Source organism: Amia ocellicauda, chromosome 23, assembly GCF_036373705.1.
Source record: "Amia ocellicauda isolate fAmiCal2 chromosome 23, fAmiCal2.hap1, whole genome shotgun sequence".
Taxonomy (NCBI): domain Eukaryota; kingdom Metazoa; phylum Chordata; class Actinopteri; order Amiiformes; family Amiidae; genus Amia; species Amia ocellicauda.
The window spans coordinates 6,197,483-6,222,990 of NC_089872.1; the positions used below are offsets into that span (position 1 = coordinate 6,197,483).

General features: G+C 46.8%; 2 protein-coding genes across 2 annotated transcripts; both read left to right on the forward strand.

The window, feature by feature from the left end:
• Positions 1-4,496: 4,496 nt before the first annotated feature.
• LOC136719400 (zona pellucida sperm-binding protein 4-like) lies at positions 4,497-6,522 on the forward strand. Its single transcript, XM_066697324.1, has 8 exons — positions 4,497-4,659; positions 4,792-4,979; positions 5,075-5,120; positions 5,178-5,381; positions 5,473-5,662; positions 5,749-5,896; positions 5,973-6,051; positions 6,150-6,522. The coding sequence occupies exons 1-8, from the start codon at positions 4,497-4,499 to the stop codon at positions 6,329-6,331; spliced, it is 1,200 nt and encodes a 399-aa protein (XP_066553421.1). The 3' UTR covers positions 6,332-6,522.
• A 9,316-nt stretch (positions 6,523-15,838) lies between these two features.
• On the forward strand, positions 15,839-17,864 carry LOC136719401 (zona pellucida sperm-binding protein 4-like). Its single transcript, XM_066697325.1, has 8 exons — positions 15,839-16,001; positions 16,134-16,321; positions 16,417-16,462; positions 16,520-16,723; positions 16,815-17,004; positions 17,091-17,238; positions 17,315-17,393; positions 17,492-17,864. Exons 1-8 carry the CDS (start codon positions 15,839-15,841, stop codon positions 17,671-17,673), a joined length of 1,200 nt encoding a protein of 399 aa, XP_066553422.1. The 3' UTR covers positions 17,674-17,864.
• Positions 17,865-25,508: the final 7,644 nt, after the last annotated feature.

Below are 25,508 nucleotides of genomic sequence, written 5' to 3' on the forward strand. Positions count from 1 at the left end.
CCCTTTGAAACTAGTCGAAACAGAATGACGTAATGAAGATAAACTGACATTGTCATTTTGGTAGCGACTGCGGAGACGGTGGCGTGTACAAAAATCGAATCCATGTATTTTGAACAAAAGCAGTGACTTTTTCGGGGTTCGGACCGCGTACGCCAGGCGCTCCTCTGAGCTGCAGGAGTTAAGCGAGGAGCGTTAGGAGCACTGCGCGAAATAGCCGGATTTCTCGTGGACGAAAATGTAACTGTACAGACTTACGATGAGAGTGATTAGTTTGTAATGTGTTCCTATACCATACCGGTCACGACAGCAACAGGTGAGCGAGCATTCAGTGCGCTAAAACTACTCCAAACACATTTGTGCTCCGCTATGAAAGAAAAATGACTTTGATCTCACGCACCTGCACATCAATAAGGATCTCAAACTCATTCATGGAGATGTTCATGAATTCGGCCGTCACAACAAGAGACTTGCATTCGCCTAGAAACGCCTACATCAGCGGCGGAAACCGCTTATTTCCAATGAAGGCGCACATTTCTAGCAGGTGCGCAGCATCTCGAGTCGGACAGCACTACCTAAAACTCATTCGCCACAGCCTCTCACACACTTGTGATTTGGAAATTATTTCAAAAGTTGAATATTGCGATTAGATCGCTGGAACTGATGGAGATTTGGTTGGTTTACAGTCTTGGTGGCAGAGGCTTGATTCTTAATGGGATTTTATACGTTGCAGCCCCCGTACATTTAAAAGTACACCTTGCAAAGCAAGTGAATGCGTTTTTTGTTGTTTTATGTGTGTGACAATTTCTTCGTGGGTTGTCTGTAATTGTATGAACATTAAAAAGCCGTAGAGGGTTGTTGATTTGTATTGCTATAATCTCCATTTTCAGATGACCAGTCCTGCATTATTATTAGTAGTAGTAGTAGTATATAATTATTATTATTTATTGATTGGCAGACGCCCTTAGCCAAGGCGACTTACAAAACATAAGCGCAATACAACGTGCAAACATACAGTTCAGTACGAGGCATCAAACAATACAAATTCAGATTTACATAATACAAAGCAATTCAAAGCATAGTACATTTTATAAATTCCTATTTTAATCAGTTCACTTTGTGACCTGTCTCTGCTTATTCTAAATGATTACATGACTTACAACATATAGCATTGTTTTAACAGATCTTGACCCCTTTGTACAGTTGTGTTTCTATTGGAGCAATCTGTACTGTACCTTGCGCAAATGTACAGCAACTGTATCTCCTGCCTGGGATTAAAGCCACAAATCTCTGCTCCAGAGCTCTAATCCCAGCGAAGTGGCACAAAGGTTAGAGAGCCCGCTGTTTTAATGCGCTACCGGGACCTCCAAAAGAGCAGCAGTTACCTGCCGTTTGTTTCAATTGGGGACATTTTTATGGCAAGCCGTTGTGACATTTAACCCATAATTGCTGATATCTAGAATACAATTGTTGATATCAAGAATTAACCTGCTAACTGTTGATATCAACACATGTATTTTTGATATCAAAAATGCATACTAATTAACATTCGGTTTCGTCTGCTTTCCGTGTTATAGTTAATCCCCTTCTTCGGAAAAGTCCCCAAGTAGATGTTCATAATTCAGAGCACTCAGAATGGCCATTCGTCTCGTTGTTAAAGCCTGACATTGCCCTGTTCACTGTTGAATAAACAATCTCAGCGGTAGCCATTCTCTACTGGCATTTTTCCTGTTTGTGTTTCTGGTAACACTTTACAATAATGGGCATTCATTCTTCATGAATTCCGATACTACAACACAGAAAAAACACATGAATGCATGATGTTATTCTTGTGAACTCAGATGTATGTATATGTCTCATTACAAATACAAATTCAATACAAATCGAGACTGGCTATTTGAATAAAAGCAAACAAAATGTATGGATTCATCACAATTTTGAGGTTTAAAATGTATTATTGCTTGTAATAATCGGGGTTTTGCCACGTTACGTTTTCTTGTAAAGAATCATGCTTATTTACAAGCTAATGCACTTCATGTTTACAGCCAATTATTTGAAAGTCATGACTGATTCATGTTATCTCGTAATGAACACTGCATGAGCAGAGCATTATAGTAAAGTCCTTAGTCTAGGGGCAAGAATGTATACTAAAATATGTAGGTATAGGGGTTTCATGCTGTTTGGGATGTACTACTACAAACGGTGCCCCGATGTGCCTGTGAATCGAGTCACACACGGGTCCGCTGGGTCATCAACGCGTCCCACGGCATTCAGTGATCATAATAATAACAATAATAATAATACCTTTATTTATTCAGCGCTTTTTTGATGGTGCTCAAAGCGCTTTACAGACTTTAAAAACAGAGTAAAACAAGAAAACAATGAACAATGTAATTATTACTGTTAGACAGAGGGAATTACTGAATTCCGCGTTCATGGGTCAGCGCAGCGCGGGAACTTAGGCGCCGTGATTGGGGGAGACGTCACGGGCCGAGGGCATATATAGGGGCGCCCGGTCCGCCGCAGAAGTAGGACAGGACAGAAGTGATAGAGACGGGTGTAGCTGCATTACAATGTTTTGAAAAATAAAGCCTGTTGCAGGAAACACGGCTCGGTCCGATTATTTGTTGTTTTGGTGGCGAACACACGCAGCAGATATCGCTACAATATTTACACGTATATGCATGCGCTAACATTTAAAAACAATAATTGTATGCCCTTATAGCAAAGCATGAAGCGGCTATACCCACATATTTCAGTTTACTATAGTTGTTCGATCATGCAGTGTTCATTAGGAGAAAAACATGAATAAGTCATGACTTCAAAATAATTGTCTGTAAACATGAAGTGCATGTGATTAGCTTGTACATAAGCTCGATTCCTTACGAGAAAACGTAACTTGGCATAACGCCGATTATTGCAAGAAAAATATATTTTAAAATTCAAAATTGAGATGAATCCATATATTTTGTTTGCTTTTATTCAAATAGCCAGTCCCGATTTGTACACATGATTAACACCATTTGTTGAATTACGAATTAATTCATGAGGAACATACTGCAGAAAAGAAGACCCTTAATAATCATGAATCATAATGAATTCATACCCTCTTACTCGCTCGCCAGGGGATTAAAAAAGAATTCCATATGAATAAGAGTCTTTACATCATGATGAATTCACATACTTGAATTACAAATGAGTTCACAAGAATTACATCATGCATTCATGTGTTTTCCCCGTGTTGTACTATCGGAATTCATGAGGAATTAATGCCCATTATTGTAAAGTGTTACCGTGTTTCCCCTTGCTTCGTTGTGCCATATGCTTTTATCTTGTATCAAATTAAAGAACAAGTTGTGACCTTTCGTATTTTAAGGCAAATCGGCTGACAGGCTAGAAACAAACACTCGGGCATACGCAAATCAGCCCTGTACACTAGGACACATGGCTGATTTCGCAAGCCTGTAGCCCATGCTATGAAGACTCTACATACGCGAGTAAGACATCGTTTGACAGCTCCCGGTCTCTAGTTTCTCTTGTCTCTGGTATATTTTATAGTTTTGAAAAACGTACAATTTATTTCTCCGATCGCGGAAGATCTGAAAATAATGGGGCGGAGTGTAAAGGGTTGAGTTTCAAATCACCGGACGTCAATTAGTATGCATTTTTGATATGAAAAATAGAACCGTATGATAATTAGTATGCATTTTTGATATGACAAATAGAACCGGATGCTATAATTAGTATGCATTTTTGATAGCAAAAATTCAATTTCTGATATCAAAAATACAGTTTATGAAATCCAAAATACAATTGGTGATATCAAAAATAGCAGATCATTCTTGATATCACCAATTGTATTTTTGATTTTAGAAATGATGGATTAAATGTCACAACTGCTTGCCATACATTTTCAGAGTGCACTCGGTGACGCTGGAAGTAATTGGTTCGTTGCAATCAGGGCATCAAATCGTGTTCTCGTCCCAAGTCACAAGGAGGACGTGATGAGGCACACTGTCCGTTTAAAGTTGAACTCGATGCTCAATTTCAATGTGCTTTCGCATTTCCGTTCTTTTCAAAATCCAGCATTCACTGTCTCTGAAGAAGACGTGTTACAATGTCATACAGCTATTCATCTTCACTGCTACTGTTGCGAGTGTCGCACACCGACCGAATGATGAGTCGGAACTCTCTCTAAAAAGCTGTGGAAGTCTTGGAGATGAGTGCTCAGTAGGTAGGGGAGCTGTGCGTTGAGAGCCGGGGCAGTGAAGTGAGCGCAGCGGGGCGCGGCGGGCTTGCCGACAGACAGTGATGTGGCATCTGACAGTGATTGTGCGGCAGCAAAGCGAGAGCTCCACCAAAGAGCCCGACTGGCCCGCTGGGGTGGCTGAAATCCTCGTGCAGCCTGCTGCGCCAGGGCCAGCCCTGAGCCAATCAGGGCGCCGGATTATTTAAGGAGCGGAGCGCCGCTTCTCGGCACTTCGTTGCCGAGTTGCACAATGGAGAGGTGTGGGATGAGCGTGCGGGTCTGGAGTCTTGTCTGTCTGCTGATGGCGGCTGCGGTGGACGTGTCTATAGCCCAGGGTCAGAACTGCTCTGTTAGTGACAACGAGAAAATGGCGTGTGGCGCCCCTGCAATCAGTAGAGCCGACTGTGAAGCGAGTAACTGCTGCTTTGATCAGAGGGGAAGACAGCCCTGTTATTACAGCAATGAGGGTGAGTGGTATGGGCAAAATCTCGTACAAACGGCTCCTGAGCGCATTGCTTTGCTAATCTTCTCCCCTCTCCCTCCAGTGACTGTGCAATGCACCACGGATGGTCAGTTTGTGGTTGTAGTACCCAGGAATGTGACCAGGCCTCCGCTGAGCCTTGACACCGTCAGCCTGCTGGGGGGTCAGGGCGCCCCCTGCAGCCCTGTTGGCACCACTGCTGGCTTTGCCTTGTTCCAGTTCCCAGTCAGTGCCTGTGGCAGCACACTGAAGGTGAGGAAGCGGTTCCCAGCTTTGGCCTGAGCATTGCAGCGCCTTGTGCTGTTTGTCTTGGCTGTATAACGTGAGGGTCTGCTTCCCTCTTCCAGAGTGAGGGTGGCGATGTGGTGTACGAGAACACGATGTCCTCTAAACGTGATGTGCAGGAGGGGCCTGATGGCTCCATCACCAGGGACAGCTACTATGAGTAAGTGGGGCTCCCCAGTGGCCGTCTCCATGTGCCAGTACCCGACTGGGTCCAATGGCTGCCTGCTTCTCCTTCCAGGCTGACCTTCCTGTGCAAGTATTCGGGCAGTGAGCTTGTTCCTGTGGAGGCTGTAGTGTACACTGCAGCCCCGCCTCCTCCTTCAGTCGTGGCCCCTGGACCTCTCGGTGTGGAGCTCAGGATTGCAACGGGTACTGTGATGAGCCCTTGTACATGGCCATGCTATGTACTGGTTTCCAATGCATGCTGGCTTCCTAAAGCTCTCCGTCGTTCCTCCTGTAGAAGCTGTGTATGACGCCTACTACGGTGATGGGGACTACCCCGTGACCAAGGTCCTGCGGGATCCTGTGTATGTTGAGGTTCGCATCCTGAATAGGACCGACCCCAACATTGTCCTGACTCTGGAAGACTGCTGGGCAACTTCCACCCCCAGCCCGCTCGGCCAGCCCCAGTGGAGCCTGCTGGTTGCTGGGTAACTGGAGCCCTGTATCTCTTGCCGGCCAGCTTGTGTTGGTGGTTTAGGCAGACCTCTTGACCCATGTGTGGTGCTCTTTCCAGGTGTCCGTACAGAGATGACCAGTACCAGACCACCTTGGTTCCTGTGGCTGGCTCTTCAGGGCTGCCATACCCAACGCACTACAAGCGCTTCATCGTGCAGATGTTCACTTTTGTGGATGCTGGCTCCCAGCTCCCTCTGAAGGCGAAGGTAAGGGTCTATTGGCCAAGGAACGCCACATTCCCCATGGCGGCATTGTATTGTACTGCATCTCATGCTCCCCCAGGTGTTCATCCACTGTAGTGCAGCAGTGTGCCAACCCAGTGCTACTGACCGCTGTGTCACTCCGTGCAACCAGAGAATGAGTGAGTGGCTCGGTTCCAGTGTGAGCTGGACTGGCATCTTTCCCTAAGGCTCCCCCAGTGGAGGGGCTGCTTCTGTAATGCTGCTCTTGTCCCTTCAGGGAGAGCCGTTGCCCCGGTGCAGAGGGCCTCCAGGGAGATGGCCGTGGTGTCCAGTGGGGAAGTGATCCTGACTGCCTCTGAGCTCCCTGCTGTGGACAGGAGGGCTTCTCCCAGTGAAGGTGAGGAGGGGAGCTTTGACACTCTGCTGGCGCTCAGCCCTCTCATGTCTGCACCCTTGTGAGCTGCCTGTCCCTCTCCCGTCTCCACAGTGCCCCAGGCTTTCGGCTATGGTGTGCTGACCGTGGCTGCCTTCACGGTGCTTGTGCTCTGTGCTGTGGTGCTGGCGGCTGTGTGGAGAGCCAGGCCCCACATGCGGGCATCCCAACTGTAACTGGAGCAGGTTTTTGAATAAAATGTGGACTGTGAAATGTCTGACTCGCTCCGTTTCTTCTTGCCTTGCAAAGATCCTTCAGCCGTGTGCTCCAGAGCCTGACTCCAGGCCCTCTGTTCAGTGGCTGCTCTTCCCTCTAGTAATGCACGCCAACCGGTGTGTAGTACTCGTGGCCCTACTGTGCCTTTTACAGGGGTGGCAACAAGTGGCCCCTCCTTGTGTCCGCTGCTCAGAATTCCCTTTCGTGTGTGAGGGGTTGCTGAGAGTATAGTCCTGAGGTGGATTAAACTTGGTCTTTTGCTTGATCTGTATTGATTGGCATGTTGCCCAGATCCAAAGAAGAAATCCCAATAAGCTTCCTGTATCCACACTGTAAAAAATCTCTGTAGTTTTGAAGGTTAATTAACTAACTGTAATAGTGAAGGTTGAAATATGTTTATTCTTTAATGACAAACTACCGTATAATCAGTGTTCACAACTGTAAAATAACATTTAACAGAATCTCCGTTAATTCTGACGGTTAAAATACAATGATAATGAATGTTGAAAACAGTGTCTTTTTTATTACTTGAATTTTAAACCACTGTAAACCATCGTGAAACTAGAATTTCACTCGGTTAGTGAAGGATAAAAGACTGTAAGTCTGGGGGGAGTCGAATAACCTAACCGCGGTGCAATTCAGATTGCTTTAAAACCCCTTACAATTCGACATTTGTTTCAATTTGGCACTGCGCTGTATTCTACTTTTCAAATGAGTCCGTGATCTACAATATGCGATGTGTTCTTTTTATACCTGCTGTATAATCCTGCACTTAAACTGCCTTGTATCTACAATACTTGAGACAGTGGTATCGGACGCTGATGTAACGGTCACATTATTTGTTCCAATTTGTTCTGCCCCGTAGGTGACTTGAACCCGTATTTGCTCTTCTACTGACTCCGTCTTTCTGAAGTTATTGAATAGTATTGCAGTTACTCCGGTTGGGTCTGAAGTGATCATATTTGAGCTTTTGTATAGCTTATAGGTTATACGTCTACATCGCCATGGATAACGCCTGCTAATACATGAATTCTTAAACTAATTTCATTTACTTTCATGACGAATATATTTATGAACCATTAAATATTGTAAATGTAGTCACGGTTGTGAAGGTGTAAACCGTAGGCTGAAGAGAAAGCCAGCAATGGGATGAACACACATGTTATATGTCCCGGAGAGAAGGTACAGAATTCTAGCAACTCGTAAAATGAAACACTGAAATGACGTAATGACACATTCTGACCAATCGTAATGAATATGAGGTCAAAACGCGTTGCATGCCCCCTTTCAATAATTGTGTACAGTTGCTGCCGCAATATTCAACGTGTCCGACTGATGAATTGACATGATTCGTGTGGAATCGTGAGATTATTCATCAATAAGGGACTAAACCGCAAAGAGCAATCAGCAACGCCTATATATTTTCTATTTCTTGAAATATTGTTTTGAGCAGATTGTAAAATGATGAATTGTATTGTAATGAAGATGTATTTTCCACCAATCACGAGCTCTATGGATAATTCAATTAAAACCGCCATGAACGCTGTTGACAACCCATTTCCCAAGTTCAATCGAGCCAAATTCAAAGTAATTAAAGAATGTTAAGTTAGTGAAATAAAAAGGTGCAAGCGAATGTTGAAGAAAACATATCAAATACAAAATGAAGTCAAGTGACTGTGTCACAGATACGGCAATCTGCAACCCGTGAATTACATCCCTGGCACAGTGTTGAGAAATCCTTGTGCACACTGTCATTGAATTGTAATAATGAGACTGCGTTTGTCTCGGATAATCCCAGTTCCCTAGTAAAGGCATGAAATGACATGCTTCGAGGTGTATTGCAAAATTCAATACAGCACCTGGTATTCTGTTGATAACTTGACTAATTGACATGATTCGCGTGGAATCGTGAGATTATTCATCAATAAGGGATTATTTAAAAAGACGACACGGCCACCTATCGCGGGGAGGAAAGCAGGTGGCAGGGTCCTAGTTCTACGAACTCACAGGCTACTATTATAATCATTAGCTGGAGTACTGGTAGTGGTACCAACAGCATTGAATTGAGTGTTGCTCATCTGCTCTCTGTAGCCTAAAAAATGAAGTCGGGACAGCACGAAACACGCTCACACAGCGGCAAAATCGGTTCCGTCGTCACTACTCGCTGCACCTGTGCAGGACGGGACGCACTGGGATCCGCGCTGGATCCGCGCCGCTGCTGTTGCAGCCCCACTTGTCGCCGAATTCCACGTGAAAATGTCGCGCTGTCTCCTCAGAGAGACACGCTGAGCGGGATCATCTCAGTGTATAAAAGGAGGCGGTGTGGGCTGGGTAAGCATCGCGAATCTGTGAGCTGTTCTTGTATTTTCGCCACAATGCTACGTACGAGGGCTTCTTGGTGTGGGCTGCTAGTGCTGTGTGTGTTCGCTGGGCTCTGCGACGCCGGCAGAGTTTCTAAGTGGGCGAGAGCCAAGCCTGCAGCCAGAGCCAAGCCTCCCGCCAGAGCCAAGGCCGTTGTGCGAGTGGATTCTTCTCTGTTCAAGCAGCAAGTCTCCCCCGTCGTGTGGGCACAGTGCGGGGACAGCGCGATCCAGGTGTCGGTGGAGAGAGACCTGTTCGGTACCGGCGAGCTGATCCAGGCTGCGGATATCCAGCTGGGAGGCTGTGCGCTCAGTGGGCAGAACGACACGGTCCTGGTCTTCCAGTCGGAGCTGCAGGGCTGTGGCAGCGCCCTGTCGGTAAGTAGGGGAGGGGGGAGAATACGGCTGTAGACTCGCACGGTGAATGGGTTAAACCATCCTGAGCTTAACCGTTGTGCCTTTCACTTGTAGATGACCGAAGACGAGCTGGTTTACAGCTTCTCCCTAAACTACCACCCGTCCCCGATTGCCAACACTGGCATCGTGAGAACCGACCCTGCTGTTGTCCACATCGAGTGTCACTACCTCCGGTGAGGACTCTGCTGCAGTACTGCTTCAGCCTAGCTGCTGTAGGATCGGTGTGTAATTGCTGTCTGCTCCATAGGCTCCACAATGTGAGCAGCGATGCCCTGCAGCCAACCTGGGTCCCATACACCTCCACCAAGTCTGCGGAGGATCTCCTGGACTTCTCCCTGCAGCTCATGACTGGTAGAGGCCAACCTAATGCAGCTCTAACCCTCCCGTGTACTGGAGTGCTGCTCTGCTCTGTAGAGGCCTCATGCTGCTCCCCGTCTCCGCAGATGACTGGAGCTCCCCTAGACCCTCCAACGTGTACTTCCTGGGGGACGTCCTGAACATCCAAGCCTCCGTCAACCAGGCCAGCCACGTGCCCCTGCGGCTGTTTGTGGACAGCTGTGTGGCCACCTTGACCTCTGACCCGACCTCTTCTCCCAGTTACACTTTCATTGGGAACTATGGGTGAGTGAGATCCCATAGCTAAGCATGGCCAGGGTGCTTGCAGGTGTTGGGTGTCGACTCCGAGCAGGGACTGATCATGGATTTCCTCCTGTCCCCAGTTGCCTGATTGATGCCAAGGTGACGGGCTCCAGTTCTCACTTCATGCCAAGACCTCAGGACGTCACTAAGCTGCAGATGGTGCTTGATGCCTTCAGGTTCCACAATGATGCCAACAGCTCTGTAAGTCTCCCAGCCACTCTGCCTCTGAGCTTTTGACTACTGCTTTTGCATCTTTGGCTTGGTTGGCCTCTGCTTTCTCAACTGTGTGGCTTCTTGGGCATTGAAGCAGCTCTCCCAGGGTGCACTAACTGTGCCAATGTCTGTTCTGCTCAGATCTACATGACCTGCCACCTGAAGGTGACTGCTGCTTCCCAGGCTGTGGACAACCTGGACAAGGCCTGCTACCCTGTGGGCAACAGGTAGAGGGGGAGGAGGGTGCTTGAGGCCCTTGGTGTCCTTCTCCGGGTCTCCGTCCTGATGGCTGTATCCCTATTGTAGCTGGAGCTCGGTGGATGGGAGCGATCAGGTCTGTAGCTGCTGTGACTCCAGCTGTAGCCCTGTCTCTAAATCCAGGTACTTTGGGAGGTACAGGAGGGACTTGGCTTTCAAGGAGGGTAAGGATCCTTTGCCTGGTTGTGCGTGTGGTACTGGGGTATAGTATGTGTGGCTGGATCCAAGCCTCTCCACCTTCCAGAATGGGAAGGTGATGCCACAGTGTTTGTGCGTGTGCTGGAGAAGCCGCAGGATGCCATCCCTCCAGTGGAGACGAATGCCCAGAGGTCTCCCCTGACTGCAGAGGACCGCAAAGAAGCAGGTACTGGGGCCTATTGAAATTGGAGCCAGAGGTTGCGGTCTCTTGCTGTAGTCTGGGTTTGACCTAAAGTGAGTGACCAGTGGGGTGGGCTTTCTTTGCAGGCATCTCTGCTGAGGTTGTGCTCCTGGCTGGTGTGGTGGCTGCTGTGGCTGTGGTGTGCATTGCTGTGCTGGGGACTGTGCTGTACAGGAGAGCAAGCTCACCCACAGCTTGACTGTTGTGTGAATGATCAATAAAGCTGAGAACAGACCATGCCCTGTGTCTTTCCTGTTTGCTCTCCAAGTTCAGCAGGATGGCAATCCATGGCCACTACAGCTGGTCTAAAACTGTCCTTTAGCTCGCAGTTGGCGTGTTGCTGCTTTCCAGGATCTCTGCAGCTTTTGTGCCTACAGCTAGTGATGCCGAAAATTAGGCCCTGGAGGGCTCGAAATCACGTGTTCAGAAAAAGATTCCCACTTTCAGAACATCGCACCACAGTGCCACGGGGCTGGCAGCCTACAGCTGATCGGAGGACACTGTATCGTAGAAACTGCAGGAGGAGAACGGGGTTACAAACGCTTACATCCGACACGAAGCTACCCGGTTAGATCAGATGTGTAGATCACGAATTATTGTTCGAAAAGCAGCTTTGCATGTTCATCTATTCAAAGCAAATGTGAATTAACCTATGAGGGATTAACTTCCTGTTCAACTAACGTCATTATCTCGAAGAGAAACCTGTGCATGCGTGCGCCATGCCCGTGGCCGTTTACATATTTTTCCATAGAAACGATCATCTGATGCCACTATGCAGTGTTGGGTCTGTTACATCGAATCTGAGGTTTGATTTGAGATGTATACATTCGTCACAGAGCGGGAATCCGAGCTAGGAGTGTGTACCTTTGCGTTTGCTGTATTTTGGGTCGACTGGAGGTGATCCCAGATCGGCTTGGGCTTTTTCTCCTATGCCGAAACGCCGCAAACCCTTTGAAACTAGTCGAAACAGAATGACGTAATGAAGATAAACTGACATTGTCATTTTGGTAGCGACTGCGGAGACGGTGGCGTATACAAAAATCGAATCCATGTATTTTGAACAAAAGCAGTGACTTTTTCGGGGTTCGGACCGCGTACGCCAGGCGCTCCTCTGAGCTGCAGGAGTTAAGCGAGGAGCGTTAGGAGCACTGCGCGAAATAGCCGGATTTCTCGTGGACGAAAATGTAACTGTACAGACTTACGATGAGAGTGATTAGTTTGTAATGTGTTCCTATACCATACCGGTCACGACAGCAACAGGTGAGCGAGCATTCAGTGCGCTAAAACTACTCCAAACACATTTGTGCTCCGCTATGAAAGAAAAATGACTTTGATCTCACGCACCTGCACATCAATAAGGATCTCAAACTCATTCATGGAGATGTTCATGAATTCGGCCGTCACAACAAGAGACTTGCATTCGCCTAGAAACGCCTACATCAGCGGCGGAAACCGCTTATTTCCAATGAAGGCGCACATTTCTAGCAGGTGCGCAGCATCTCGAGTCGGACAGCACTACCTAAAACTCATTCGCCACAGCCTCTCACACACTTGTGATTTGGAAATTATTTCAAAAGTTGAATATTGCGATTAGATCGCTGGAACTGATGGAGATTTGGTTGGTTTACAGTCTTAGTGGCAGAGGCTTGATTCTTAATGGGATTTTATACGTTGCAGCCCCCGTACATTTAAAAGTACACCTTGCAAAGCAAGTGAATGCGTTTTTTGTTGTTTTATGTGTGTGACAATTTCTTCATGGGTTGTCTGTAATTGTATGAACATTAAAAAGCCGTAGAGGGTTGTTGATTTGTATTGCTATAATCTCCATTTTCAGATGACCAGTCCTGCATTATTATTATTAGTAGTAGTAGTATATAATTATTATTATTTATTGATTGGCAGACGCCCTTAGCCAAGGCGACTTACAAAACATAAGCGCAATACAACGTGCAAACATACAGTTCAGTACGAGGCATCAAACAATACAAATTCAGATTTACATAATACAAAGCAATTCAAAGCATAGTACATTTTATAAATTCCTATTTTAATCAGTTCACTTTGTGACCTGTCTCTGCTTATTCTAAATGATTACATGACTTACAACATATAGCATTGTTTTAACAGATCTTGACCCCTTTGTACAGTTGTGTTTCTATTGGAGCAATCTGTACTGTACCTTGCGCAAATGTACAGCAACTGTATCTCCTGCCTGGGATTAAAGCCACAAATCTCTGCTCCAGAGCTCTAATCCCAGCGAAGTGGCACAAAGGTTAGAGAGCCCGCTGTTTTAATGCGCTACCGGGACCTCCAAAAGAGCAGCAGTTACCTGCCGTTTGTTTCAATTGGGGACATTTTTATGGCAAGCCGTTGTGACATTTAATCCATAATTGCTGATATCTATAATACAATTGTTGATATCAAGAATTAACCTGCTAACTGTTGATATCAAAAATGCATACTAATTAACATTCGGTTTCGTCTGCTTTCCGTGTTATAGTTAATCCCCTTCTTCGGAAAAGTCCCCAAGTAGATGTTCATAATTCAGAGCACTCAGAATGGCCATTCGTCTCGTTGTTAAAGCCTGACATTGCCCTGTTCACTGTTGAATAAACAATCTCAGCGGTAGCCATTCTCTACTGGCATTTTTCCTGTTTGTGTTTCTGGTAACACTTTACAATAATGGGCATTCATTCTTCATGAATTCCGATAGTACAACACAGGAAAAACACATGAATGCATGATGTTATTCTTGTGAACTCAGATGTATGTATATGTCTTCACACATGAATTCATGTTTTTCACAACCCCCTGGCAAGCAAGTAAGAGGGTATGAACTCATTACAAATACAAATTCAATACAAATCGAGACTGGCTATTTGAATAAAAGCAAACAAAATGTATGGATTCATCACAATTTTGAGGTTTAAAATGTATTATTGCTTGTAATAATCGGGGTTTTGCCACGTTACGTTTTCTTGTAAAGAATCATGCTTATTTACAAGCTAATGCACTTCATGTTTACAGCCAATTATTTGAAAGTCATGACTGATTCATGTTATCTCGTAATGAACACTGCATGAGCAGAGCATTATAGTAAAGTCCTTAGTCTAGGGGCAAGAATGTATAGTAAAATATGTAGGTATAGGGGTTTCATGCTGTTTGGGATGTACTACTACAAACGGTGCCCCGATGTGCCTGTGAATCGAGTCACACACGGGTCCGCTGGGTCATCAACGCGTTCCACGGCATTCAGTGATCATAATAATAACAATAATAATAATACCTTTATTTATTCAGCGCTTTTTTGATGGTGCTCAAAGCGCTTTACAGACTTTAAAAACAGAGTAAAACAAGAAAACAATGAACAATGTAATTATTACTGTTAGACAGAGGGAATTACTGAATTCCGCGTTCATGGGTCAGCGCAGCGCGGGAACTTAGGCGCCGTGATTGGGGGAGACGTCACGGGCCGAGGGCATATATAGGGGCGCCCGGTCCGCCGCAGAAGTAGGACAGGACAGAAGTGATAGAGACGGGTGTAGCTGCATTACAATGTTTTGAAAAATAAAGCCTGTTGCAGGAAACACGGCTCGGTCCGATTATTTGTTGTTTTGGTGGCGAACACACGCAGCAGATATCGCTACAATATTTACACGTATATACATGCGCTAACATTTAAAAACAATAATTGTATGCCCTTACAGCAAAGCATGAAGCGGCTATACCCACATATTTCAGTTGACTATAGTTGTTCGATCATGCAGTGTTCATTAGGAGAAAAACATGAATAAGTCATGACTTCAAAATAATTGTCTTTAAACATGAAGTGCATGTGATTAGCTTGTAAATAAGCTCGATTCCTTACGAGAAAACGTAACTTGGCATAACGCCGATTATTGCAAGAAAAATATATTTTAAAATTCAAAATTGAGATGAATCCATATATTTTGTTTGCTTTTATTCAAATAGCCAGTCCCGATTTGTACACATGATTAACACCATTTGTTGAATTACGAATTAATTCATGAGGAACATACTGCAGAAAAGAAGACCCTTAATAATCATGAATCATAATGAATTCATACCCTCTTACTCGCTCGCCAGGGGATTAAAAAAGAATTCCATATGAATAAGAGTCTTTACATCATGATGAATTCACATACTTGAATTACAAATGAGTTCACAAGAATTACATCATGCATTCATGTGTTTTCCCCGTGTTGTACTATCGGAATTCATGAGGAATTAATGCCCATTATTGTAAAGTGTTACCGTGTTTCCCCTTGCTTCGTTGTGCCATATGCTTTTATCTTGTATCAAATTAAAGAACAAGTTGTGACCTTTCGTATTTTAAGGCAAATCGGCTGACAGACTAGAAACAAACACTCGGGCATACGCAAATCAGCCCTGTACACTAGGACACATGGCTGATTTCGCAAGCCTGTAGCCCATGCTATGAAGACTCTACATACGCGAGTAAGACATCGTTTGAAAGCCCCCGGTCTCTAGTTTCTCCAAATCGTGTTCTCGTCCCAAGTCACAAGGAGGACGTGATGAGGCACACTGTCCGTTTAAAGTTGAACTCGATGCTCAATTTCAATGTGCTTTCGCATTTCCGTTCTTTTCAAAATCCAGCATTCACTGTCTCTGAAGAAGACGTGTTACAATGTCATACAGCTATTCATCTTCACTGCTACTGTTGCGAGTGTCGCACACCGACCGAATGATGAGTCGGAACTCTCTCTAAAAAGCTGTGGAAGTCTTGGAGATGAGTGCTCAGTAGGTAGGGGAGCTGTGCGTTGAGAGCCGGGGCAGTGAAGTGAGCGCAGCGGGGCGCGGCGGGCTTGCCGACAGACAGTGATGTGGCATCTGACAGTGATTGTGCGGCAGCAAAGCGAGAGCTCCACCAAAGAGCCCGACTGGCCCGCTGGGGTGGCTGAAATCCTCGTGCAGCCTGCTGCGCCAGGGCCAGCCCTGAGCCAATCAGGGCGCCGGATTATTTAAGGAGCGGAGCGCCGCTTCTCGGCACTTCGTTGCCGAGTTGCACAATGGAGAGGTGTGGGATGAGCGTGCGGGTCTGGAGTCTTGTCTGTCTGCTGATGGCGGCTGCGGTGGACGTGTCTATAGCCCAGGGTCAGAACTGCTCTGTTAGTGACAACGAGAAAATGGCGTGTGGCGCCCCTGCAATCAGTAGAGCCGACTGTGAAGCGAGTAACTGCTGCTTTGATCAGAGGGGAAGACAGCCCTGTTATTACAGCAATGAGGGTGAGTGGTATTGGCAAAATCTCGTACAAACGGCTCCTGAGCGCATTGCTTTGCTAATCTTCTCCCCTCTCCCTCCAGTGACTGTGCAATGCACCACGGATGGTCAGTTTGTGGTTGTAGTACCCAGGAATGTGACCAGGCCTCCGCTGAGCCTTGACACCGTCAGCCTGCTGGGGGGTCAGGGCGCCCCCTGCAGCCCTGTTGGCACCACTGCTGGCTTTGCCTTGTTCCAGTTCCCAGTCAGTGCCTGTGGCAGCACACTGAAGGTGAGGAAGCGGTTCCCAGCTTTGGCCTGAGCATTGCAGCGCCTTGTGCTGTTTGTCTTGGCTGTATAACGTGAGGGTCTGCTTCCCTCTTCCAGAGTGAGGGTGGCGATGTGGTGTACGAGAACACGATGTCCTCTAAACGTGATGTGCAGGAGGGGCCTGATGGCTCCATCACCAGGGACAGCTACTATGAGTAAGTGGGGCTCCCCAGTGGCCGTCTCCATGTGCCAGTACCCGACTGGGTCCAATGGCTGCCTGCTTCTCCTTCCAGGCTGACCTTCCTGTGCAAGTATTCGGGCAGTGAGCTTGTTCCTGTGGAGGCTGTAGTGTACACTGCAGCCCCGCCTCCTCCTTCAGTCGTGGCCCCTGGACCTCTCGGTGTGGAGCTCAGGATTGCAACGGGTACTGTGATGAGCCCTTGTACATGGCCATGCTATGTACTGGTTTCCAATGCATGCTGGCTTCCTAAAGCTCTCCGTCGTTCCTCCTGTAGAAGCTGTGTATGACGCCTACTACGGTGATGGGGACTACCCCGTGACCAAGGTCCTGCGGGATCCTGTGTATGTTGAGGTTCGCATCCTGAATAGGACCGACCCCAACATTGTCCTGACTCTGGAAGACTGCTGGGCAACTTCCACCCCCAGCCCGCTCGGCCAGCCCCAGTGGAGCCTGCTGGTTGCTGGGTAACTGGAGCCCTGTATCTCTTGCCGGCCAGCTTGTGTTGGTGGTTTAGGCAGACCTCTTGACCCATGTGTGGTGCTCTTTCCAGGTGTCCGTACAGAGATGACCAGTACCAGACCACCTTGGTTCCTGTGGCTGGCTCTTCAGGGCTGCCATACCCAACGCACTACAAGCGCTTCATCGTGCAGATGTTCACTTTTGTGGATGCTGGCTCCCAGCTCCCTCTGAAGGCGAAGGTAAGGGTCTATTGGCCAAGGAACGCCACATTCCCCATGGCGGCATTGTATTGTACTGCATCTCATGCTCCCCCAGGTGTTCATCCACTGTAGTGCAGCAGTGTGCCAACCCAGTGCTACTGACCGCTGTGTCACTCCGTGCAACCAGAGAATGAGTGAGTGGCTCGGTTCCAGTGTGAGCTGGACTGGCATCTTTCCCTAAGGCTCCCCCAGTGGAGGGGCTGCTTCTGTAATGCTGCTCTTGTCCCTTCAGGGAGAGCCGTTGCCCCGGTGCAGAGGGCCTCCAGGGAGATGGCCGTGGTGTCCAGTGGGGAAGTGATCCTGACTGCCTCTGAGCTCCCTGCTGTGGACAGGAGGGCTTCTCCCAGTGAAGGTGAGGAGGGGAGCTTTGACACTCTGCTGGCGCTCAGCCCTCTCATGTCTGCACCCTTGTGAGCTGCCTGTCCCTCTCCCGTCTCCACAGTGCCCCAGGCTTTCGGCTATGGTGTGCTGACCGTGGCTGCCTTCACGGTGCTTGTGCTCTGTGCTGTGGTGCTGGCGGCTGTGTGGAGAGCCAGGCCCCACATGCGGGCATCCCAACTGTAACTGGAGCAGGTTTTTGAATAAAATGTGGACTGTGAAATGTCTGACTCGCTCCGTTTCTTCTTGCCTTGCAAAGATCCTTCAGCCGTGTGCTCCAGAGCCTGACTCCAGGCCCTCTGTTCAGTGGCTGCTCTTCCCTCTAGTAATGCACGCCAACCGGTGTGTAGTACTCGTGGCCCTACTGTGCCTTTTACAGGGGTGGCAACAAGTGGCCCCTCCTTGTGTCCGCTGCTCAGAATTCCCTTTCGTGTGTGAGGGGTTGCTGAGAGTATAGTCCTGAGGTGGATTAAACTTGGTCTTTTGCTTGATCTGTATTGATTGGCATGTTGCCCAGATCCAAAGAAGAAATCCCAATAAGCTTCCTGTATCCACACTGTAAAAAATCTCTGTAGTTTTGAAGGTTAATTAACTAACTGTAATAGTGAAGGTTGAAATATGTTTATTCTTTAATGACAAACTACCGTATAATCAGTGTTCACAACTGTAAAATAACATTTAACAGAATCTCCGTTAATTCTGACGGTTAAAATACAATGATAATGAATGTTGAAAACAGTGTCTTTTTTATTACTTGAATTTTAAACCACTGTAAACCATCGTGAAACTAGAATTTCACTCGGTTAGTGAAGGATAAAAGACTGTAAGTCTGGGGGGAGTCGAATAACCTAACCGCGGTGCAATTCAGATTGCTTTAAAACCCCTTACAATTCGACATTTGTTTCAATTTGGCACTGCGCTGTATTCTACTTTTCAAATGAGTCCGTGATCTACAATATGCGATGTGTTCTTTTTATACCTGCTGTATAATCCTGCACTTAAACTGCCTTGTATCTACAATACTTGAGACAGTGGTATCGGACGCTGATGTAACGGTCACATTATTTGTTCCAATTTGTTCTGCCCCGTAGGTGACTTGAACCCGTATTTGCTCTTCTACTGACTCCGTCTTTCTGAAGTTATTGAATAGTATTGCAGTTACTCCGGTTGGGTCTGAAGTGATCATATTTGAGCTTTTGTATAGCTTATAGGTTATACGTCTACATCGCCATGGATAACGCCTGCTAATACATGAATTCTTAAACTAATTTCATTTACTTTCATGACGAATATATTTATGAACCATTAAATATTGTAAATGTAGTCACGGTTGTGAAGGTGTAAACCGTAGGCTGAAGAGAAAGCCAGCAATGGGATGAACACACATGTTATATGTCCCGGAGAGAAGGTACAGAATTCTAGCAACTCGTAAAATGAAACACTGAAATGACGTAATGACACATTCTGACCAATCGTAATGAATATGAGGTCAAAACGCGTTGCATGCCCCCTTTCAATAATTGTGTACAGTTGCTGCCGCAATATTCAACGTGTCCGACTGATGAATTGACATGATTCGTGTGGAATCGTGAGATTATTCATCAATAAGGGACTAAACCGCAAAGAGCAATCAGCAACGCCTATATATTTTCTATTTCTTGAAATATTGTTTTGAGCAGATTGTAAAATGATGAATTGTATTGTACATTACAATGAATTGTATTGTAATGAAGTTGTATTTTCCACCAATCACGAGCTCTATGGATAATTCAATTAAAACCGCCATGAACGCTGTTGACAACCCATTTCCCAAGTTCAATCGAGCCAAATTCAAAGTAATTAAAGAATGTTAAGTTAGTGAAATAAAAAGGTGCAAACGAATGTTGAAGAAAACATATCAAATACAAAATGAAGTCAAGTGACTGTGTCACAGATACGGCAATCTGCAACCCGTGAATTACATCCCTGGCACAGTGTTGAGAAATCCTTGTGCACACTGTCATTGAATTGTAATAATGAGACTGCGTTTGTCTCGGATAATCCCAGTTCCCTAGTAAAGGCATGAAATTACATGCTTCGAGGTGTATTGCAAAATTCAATACAGCACCTGGTATTCTGTTGATAATTTGACTAATTGACATGATTCGCGTGGAATCGTGAGATTATTCATCAATAAGGGATTATTTAAAAAGACGACACGGCCACCTATCGCGGGGAGGAAAGCAGGTGGCAGGGTCCTAGTTCTACGAACTCACAGGCTACTATTATAATCATTAGCTGGAGTACTGGTAGTGGTACCAACAGCATTGAATTGAGTGTTGCTCATCTGCTCTCTGTAGCCTAAAAAATGAAGTCGGGACAGCACGAAACACGCTCACACAGCGGCAAAATCGGTTCCGTCGTCACTACTCGCTGCACCTGTGCAGGACGGGACGCACTGGGATCCGCGCTGGATCCGCGCCGCTGCTGTTGCAGCCCCACTTGTCGCCGAATTCCACGTGAAAATGTCGCGCTGTCTCCTCAGAGAGACACGCTGAGCGGGATCATCTCAGTGTATAAAAGGAGGCGGTGTGGGCTGGGTAAGCATCGCGAATCTGTGAGCTGTTCTTGTATTTTCGCCACAATGCTACGTACGAGGGCTTCTTGGTGTGGGCTGCTAGTGCTGTGTGTGTTCGCTGGGCTCTGCGACGCCGGCAGAGTTTCTAAGTGGGCGAGAGCCAAGCCTGCAGCCAGAGCCAAGCCTCCCGCCAGAGCCAAGGCCGTTGTGCGAGTGGATTCTTCTCTGTTCAAGCAGCAAGTCTCCCCCGTCGTGTGGGCACAGTGCGGGGACAGCGCGATCCAGGTGTCGGTGGAGAGAGACCTGTTCGGTACCGGCGAGCTGATCCAGGCTGCGGATATCCAGCTGGGAGGCTGTGCGCTCAGTGGGCAGAACGACACGGTCCTGGTCTTCCAGTCGGAGCTGCAGGGCTGTGGCAGCGCCCTGTCGGTAAGTAGGGGAGGGGGGAGAATACGGCTGTAGACTCGCACGGTGAATGGGTTAAACCATCCTGAGCTTAACCGTTGTGCCTTTCACTTGTAGATGACCGAAGACGAGCTGGTTTACAGCTTCTCCCTAAACTACCACCCGTCCCCGATTGCCAACACTGGCATCGTGAGAACCGACCCTGCTGTTGTCCACATCGAGTGTCACTACCTCCGGTGAGGACTCTGCTGCAGTACTGCTTCAGCCTAGCTGCTGTAGGATCGGTGTGTAATTGCTGTCTGCTCCATAGGCTCCACAATGTGAGCAGCGATGCCCTGCAGCCAACCTGGGTCCCATACACCTCCACCAAGTCTGCGGAGGATCTCCTGGACTTCTCCCTGCAGCTCATGACTGGTAGAGGCCAACCTAATGCAGCTCTAACCCTCCCGTGTACTGGAGTGCTGCTCTGCTCTGTAGAGGCCTCATGCTGCTCCCCGTCTCCGCAGATGACTGGAGCTCCCCTAGACCCTCCAACGTGTACTTCCTGGGGGACGTCCTGAACATCCAAGCCTCCGTCAACCAGGCCAGCCACGTGCCCCTGCGGCTGTTTGTGGACAGCTGTGTGGCCACCTTGACCTCTGACCCGACCTCTTCTCCCAGTTACACTTTCATTGGGAACTATGGGTGAGTGAGATCCCATAGCTAAGCATGGCCAGGGTGCTTGCAGGTGTTGGGTGTCGACTCCGAGCAGGGACTGATCATGGATTTCCTCCTGTCCCCAGTTGCCTGATTGATGCCAAGGTGACGGGCTCCAGTTCTCACTTCATGCCAAGACCTCAGGACGTCACTAAGCTGCAGATGGTGCTTGATGCCTTCAGGTTCCACAATGATGCCAACAGCTCTGTAAGTCTCCCAGCCACTCTGCCTCTGAGCTTTTGACTACTGCTTTTGCATCTTTGGCTTGGTTGGCCTCTGCTTTCTCAACTGTGTGGCTTCTTGGGCATTGAAGCAGCTCTCCCAGGGTGCACTAACTGTGCCAATGTCTGTTCTGCTCAGATCTACATGACCTGCCACCTGAAGGTGACTGCTGCTTCCCAGGCTGTGGACAACCTGGACAAGGCCTGCTACCCTGTGGGCAACAGGTAGAGGGGGAGGAGGGTGCTTGAGGCCCTTGGTGTCCTTCTCCGGGTCTCCGTCCTGATGGCTGTATCCCTATTGTAGCTGGAGCTCGGTGGATGGGAGCGATCAGGTCTGTAGCTGCTGTGACTCCAGCTGTAGCCCTGTCTCTAAATCCAGGTACTTTGGGAGGTACAGGAGGGACTTGGCTTTCAAGGAGGGTAAGGATCCTTTGCCTGGTTGTGCGTGTGGTACTGGGGTATAGTATGTGTGGCTGGATCCAAGCCTCTCCACCTTCCAGAATGGGAAGGTGATGCCACAGTGTTTGTGCGTGTGCTGGAGAAGCCGCAGGATGCCATCCCTCCAGTGGAGACGAATGCCCAGAGGTCTCCCCTGACTGCAGAGGACCGCAAAGAAGCAGGTACTGGGGCCTATTGAAATTGGAGCCAGAGGTTGCGGTCTCTTGCTGTAGTCTGGGTTTGACCTAAAGTGAGTGACCAGTGGGGTGGGCTTTCTTTGCAGGCATCTCTGCTGAGGTTGTGCTCCTGGCTGGTGTGGTGGCTGCTGTGGCTGTGGTGTGCATTGCTGTGCTGGGGACTGTGCTGTACAGGAGAGCAAGCTCACCCACAGCTTGACTGTTGTGTGAATGATCAATAAAGCTGAGAACAGACCATGCCCTGTGTCTTTCCTGTTTGCTCTCCAAGTTCAGCAGGATGGCAATCCATGGCCACTACAGCTGGTCTAAAACTGTCCTTTAGCTCGCAGTTGGCGTGTTGCTGCTTTCCAGGATCTCTGCAGCTTTTGTGCCTACAGCTAGTGATGCCGAAAATTAGGCCCTGGAGGGCTCGAAATCACGTGTTCAGAAAAAGATTCCCACTTTCAGAACATCGCACCACAGTGCCACGGGGCTGGCAGCCTACAGCTGATCGGAGGACACTGTATCGTAGAAACTGCAGGAGGAGAACGGGGTTACAAACGCTTACATCCGACACGAAGCTACCCGGTTAGATCAGATGTGTAGATCACGAATTATTGTTCGAAAAGCAGCTTTGCATGTTCATCTATTCAAAGCAAATGTGAATTAACCTATGAGGGATTAACTTCCTGTTCAACTAACGTCATTATCTCGAAGAGAAACCTGTGCATGCGTGCGCCATGCCCGTGGCCGTTTACATATTTTTCCATAGAAACGATCATCTGATGCCACTATGCAGTGTTGGGTCTGTTACATCGAATCTGAGGTTTGATTTGAGATGTATACATTCGTCACAGAGCGGGAATCCGAGCTAGGAGTGTGTACCTTTGCGTTTGCTGTATTTTGGGTCGACTGGAGGTGATCCCAGATCGGCTTGGGCTTTTTCTCCTATGCCGAAACGCCGCAAACCCTTTGAAACTAGTCGAAACAGAATGACGTAATGAAGATAAACTGACATTGTCATTTTGGTAGCGACTGCGGAGACGGTGGCGTATACAAAAATCGAATCCATGTATTTTGAACAAAAGCAGTGACTTTTTCGGGGTTCGGACCGCGTACGCCAGGCGCTCCTCTGAGCTGCAGGAGTTAACCGAGGAGCGTTAGGAGCACTGCGCGAAATAGCCGGATTTCTCGTGGACGAAAATGTAACTGTACAGACTTACGATGAGAGTGATTAGTTTGTAATGTGTTCCTATACCATACCGGTCACGACAGCAACAGGTGAGCGAGCATTCAGTGCGCTAAAACTACTCCAAACACATTTGTGCTCCGCTATGAAAGAAAAATGACTTTGATCTCACGCACCTGCACATCAATAAGGATCTCAAACTCATTCATGGAGATGTTCATGAATTCGGCCGTCACAACAAGAGACTTGCATTCGCCTAGAAACGCCTACATCAGCGGCGGAAACCGCTTATTTCCAATGAAGGCGCACATTTCTAGCAGGTGCGCAGCATCTCGAGTCGGACAGCACTACCTAAAACTCATTCGCCACAGCCTCTCACACACTTGTGATTTGGAAATTATTTCAAAAGTTGAATATTGCGATTAGATCGCTGGAACTGATGGAGATTTGGTTGGTTTACAGTCTTAGTGGCAGAGGCTTGATTCTTAATGGGATTTTATACGTTGCAGCCCCCGTACATTTAAAAGTACACCTTGCAAAGCAAGTGAATGCGTTTTTTGTTGTTTTATGTGTGTGACAATTTCTTCATGGGTTGTCTGTAATTGTATGAACATTAAAAAGCCGTAGAGGGTTGTTGATTTGTATTGCTATAATCTCCATTTTCAGATGACCAGTCCTGCATTATTATTATTAGTAGTAGTAGTATATAATTATTATTATTTATTGATTGGCAGACGCCCTTAGCCAAGGCGACTTACAAAACATAAGCGCAATACAACGTGCAAACATACAGTTCAGTACGAGGCATCAAACAATACAAATTCAGATTTACATAATACAAAGCAATTCAAAGCATAGTACATTTTATAAATTCCTATTTTAATCAGTTCACTTTGTGACCTGTCTCTGCTTATTCTAAATGATTACATGACTTACAACATATAGCATTGTTTTAACAGATCTTGACCCCTTTGTACAGTTGTGTTTCTATTGGAGCAATCTGTACTGTACCTTGCGCAAATGTACAGCAACTGTATCTCCTGCCTGGGATTAAAGCCACAAATCTCTGCTCCAGAGCTCTAATCCCAGCGAAGTGGCACAAAGGTTAGAGAGCCCGCTGTTTTAATGCGCTACCGGGACCTCCAAAAGAGCAGCAGTTACCTGCCGTTTGTTTCAATTGGGGACATTTTTATGGCAAGCCGTTGTGACATTTAATCCATAATTGCTGATATCTATAATACAATTGTTGATATCAAGAATTAACCTGCTAACTGTTGATATCAAAAATGCATACTAATTAACATTCGGTTTCGTCTGCTTTCCGTGTTATAGTTAATCCCCTTCTTCGGAAAAGTCCCCAAGTAGATGTTCATAATTCAGAGCACTCAGAATGGCCATTCGTCTCGTTGTTAAAGCCTGACATTGCCCTGTTCACTGTTGAATAAACAATCTCAGCGGTAGCCATTCTCTACTGGCATTTTTCCTGTTTGTGTTTCTGGTAACACTTTACAATAATGGGCATTCATTCTTCATGAATTCCGATAGTACAACACAGGAAAAACACATGAATGCATGATGTTATTCTTGTGAACTCAGATGTATGTATATGTCTTCACACATGAATTCATGTTTTTCACAACCCCCTGGCAAGCAAGTAAGAGGGTATGAACTCATTACAAATACAAATTCAATACAAATCGAGACTGGCTATTTGAATAAAAGCAAACAAAATGTATGGATTCATCACAATTTTGAGGTTTAAAATGTATTATTGCTTGTAATAATCGGGGTTTTGCCACGTTACGTTTTCTTGTAAAGAATCATGCTTATTTACAAGCTAATGCACTTCATGTTTACAGCCAATTATTTGAAAGTCATGACTGATTCATGTTATCTCGTAATGAACACTGCATGAGCAGAGCATTATAGTAAAGTCCTTAGTCTAGGGGCAAGAATGTATAGTAAAATATGTAGGTATAGGGGTTTCATGCTGTTTGGGATGTACTACTACAAACGGTGCCCCGATGTGCCTGTGAATCGAGTCACACACGGGTCCGCTGGGTCATCAACGCGTTCCACGGCATTCAGTGATCATAATAATAACAATAATAATACCTTTATTTATTCAGCGCTTTTTTGATGGTGCTCAAAGCGCTTTACAGACTTTAAAAACAGAGTAAAACAAGAAA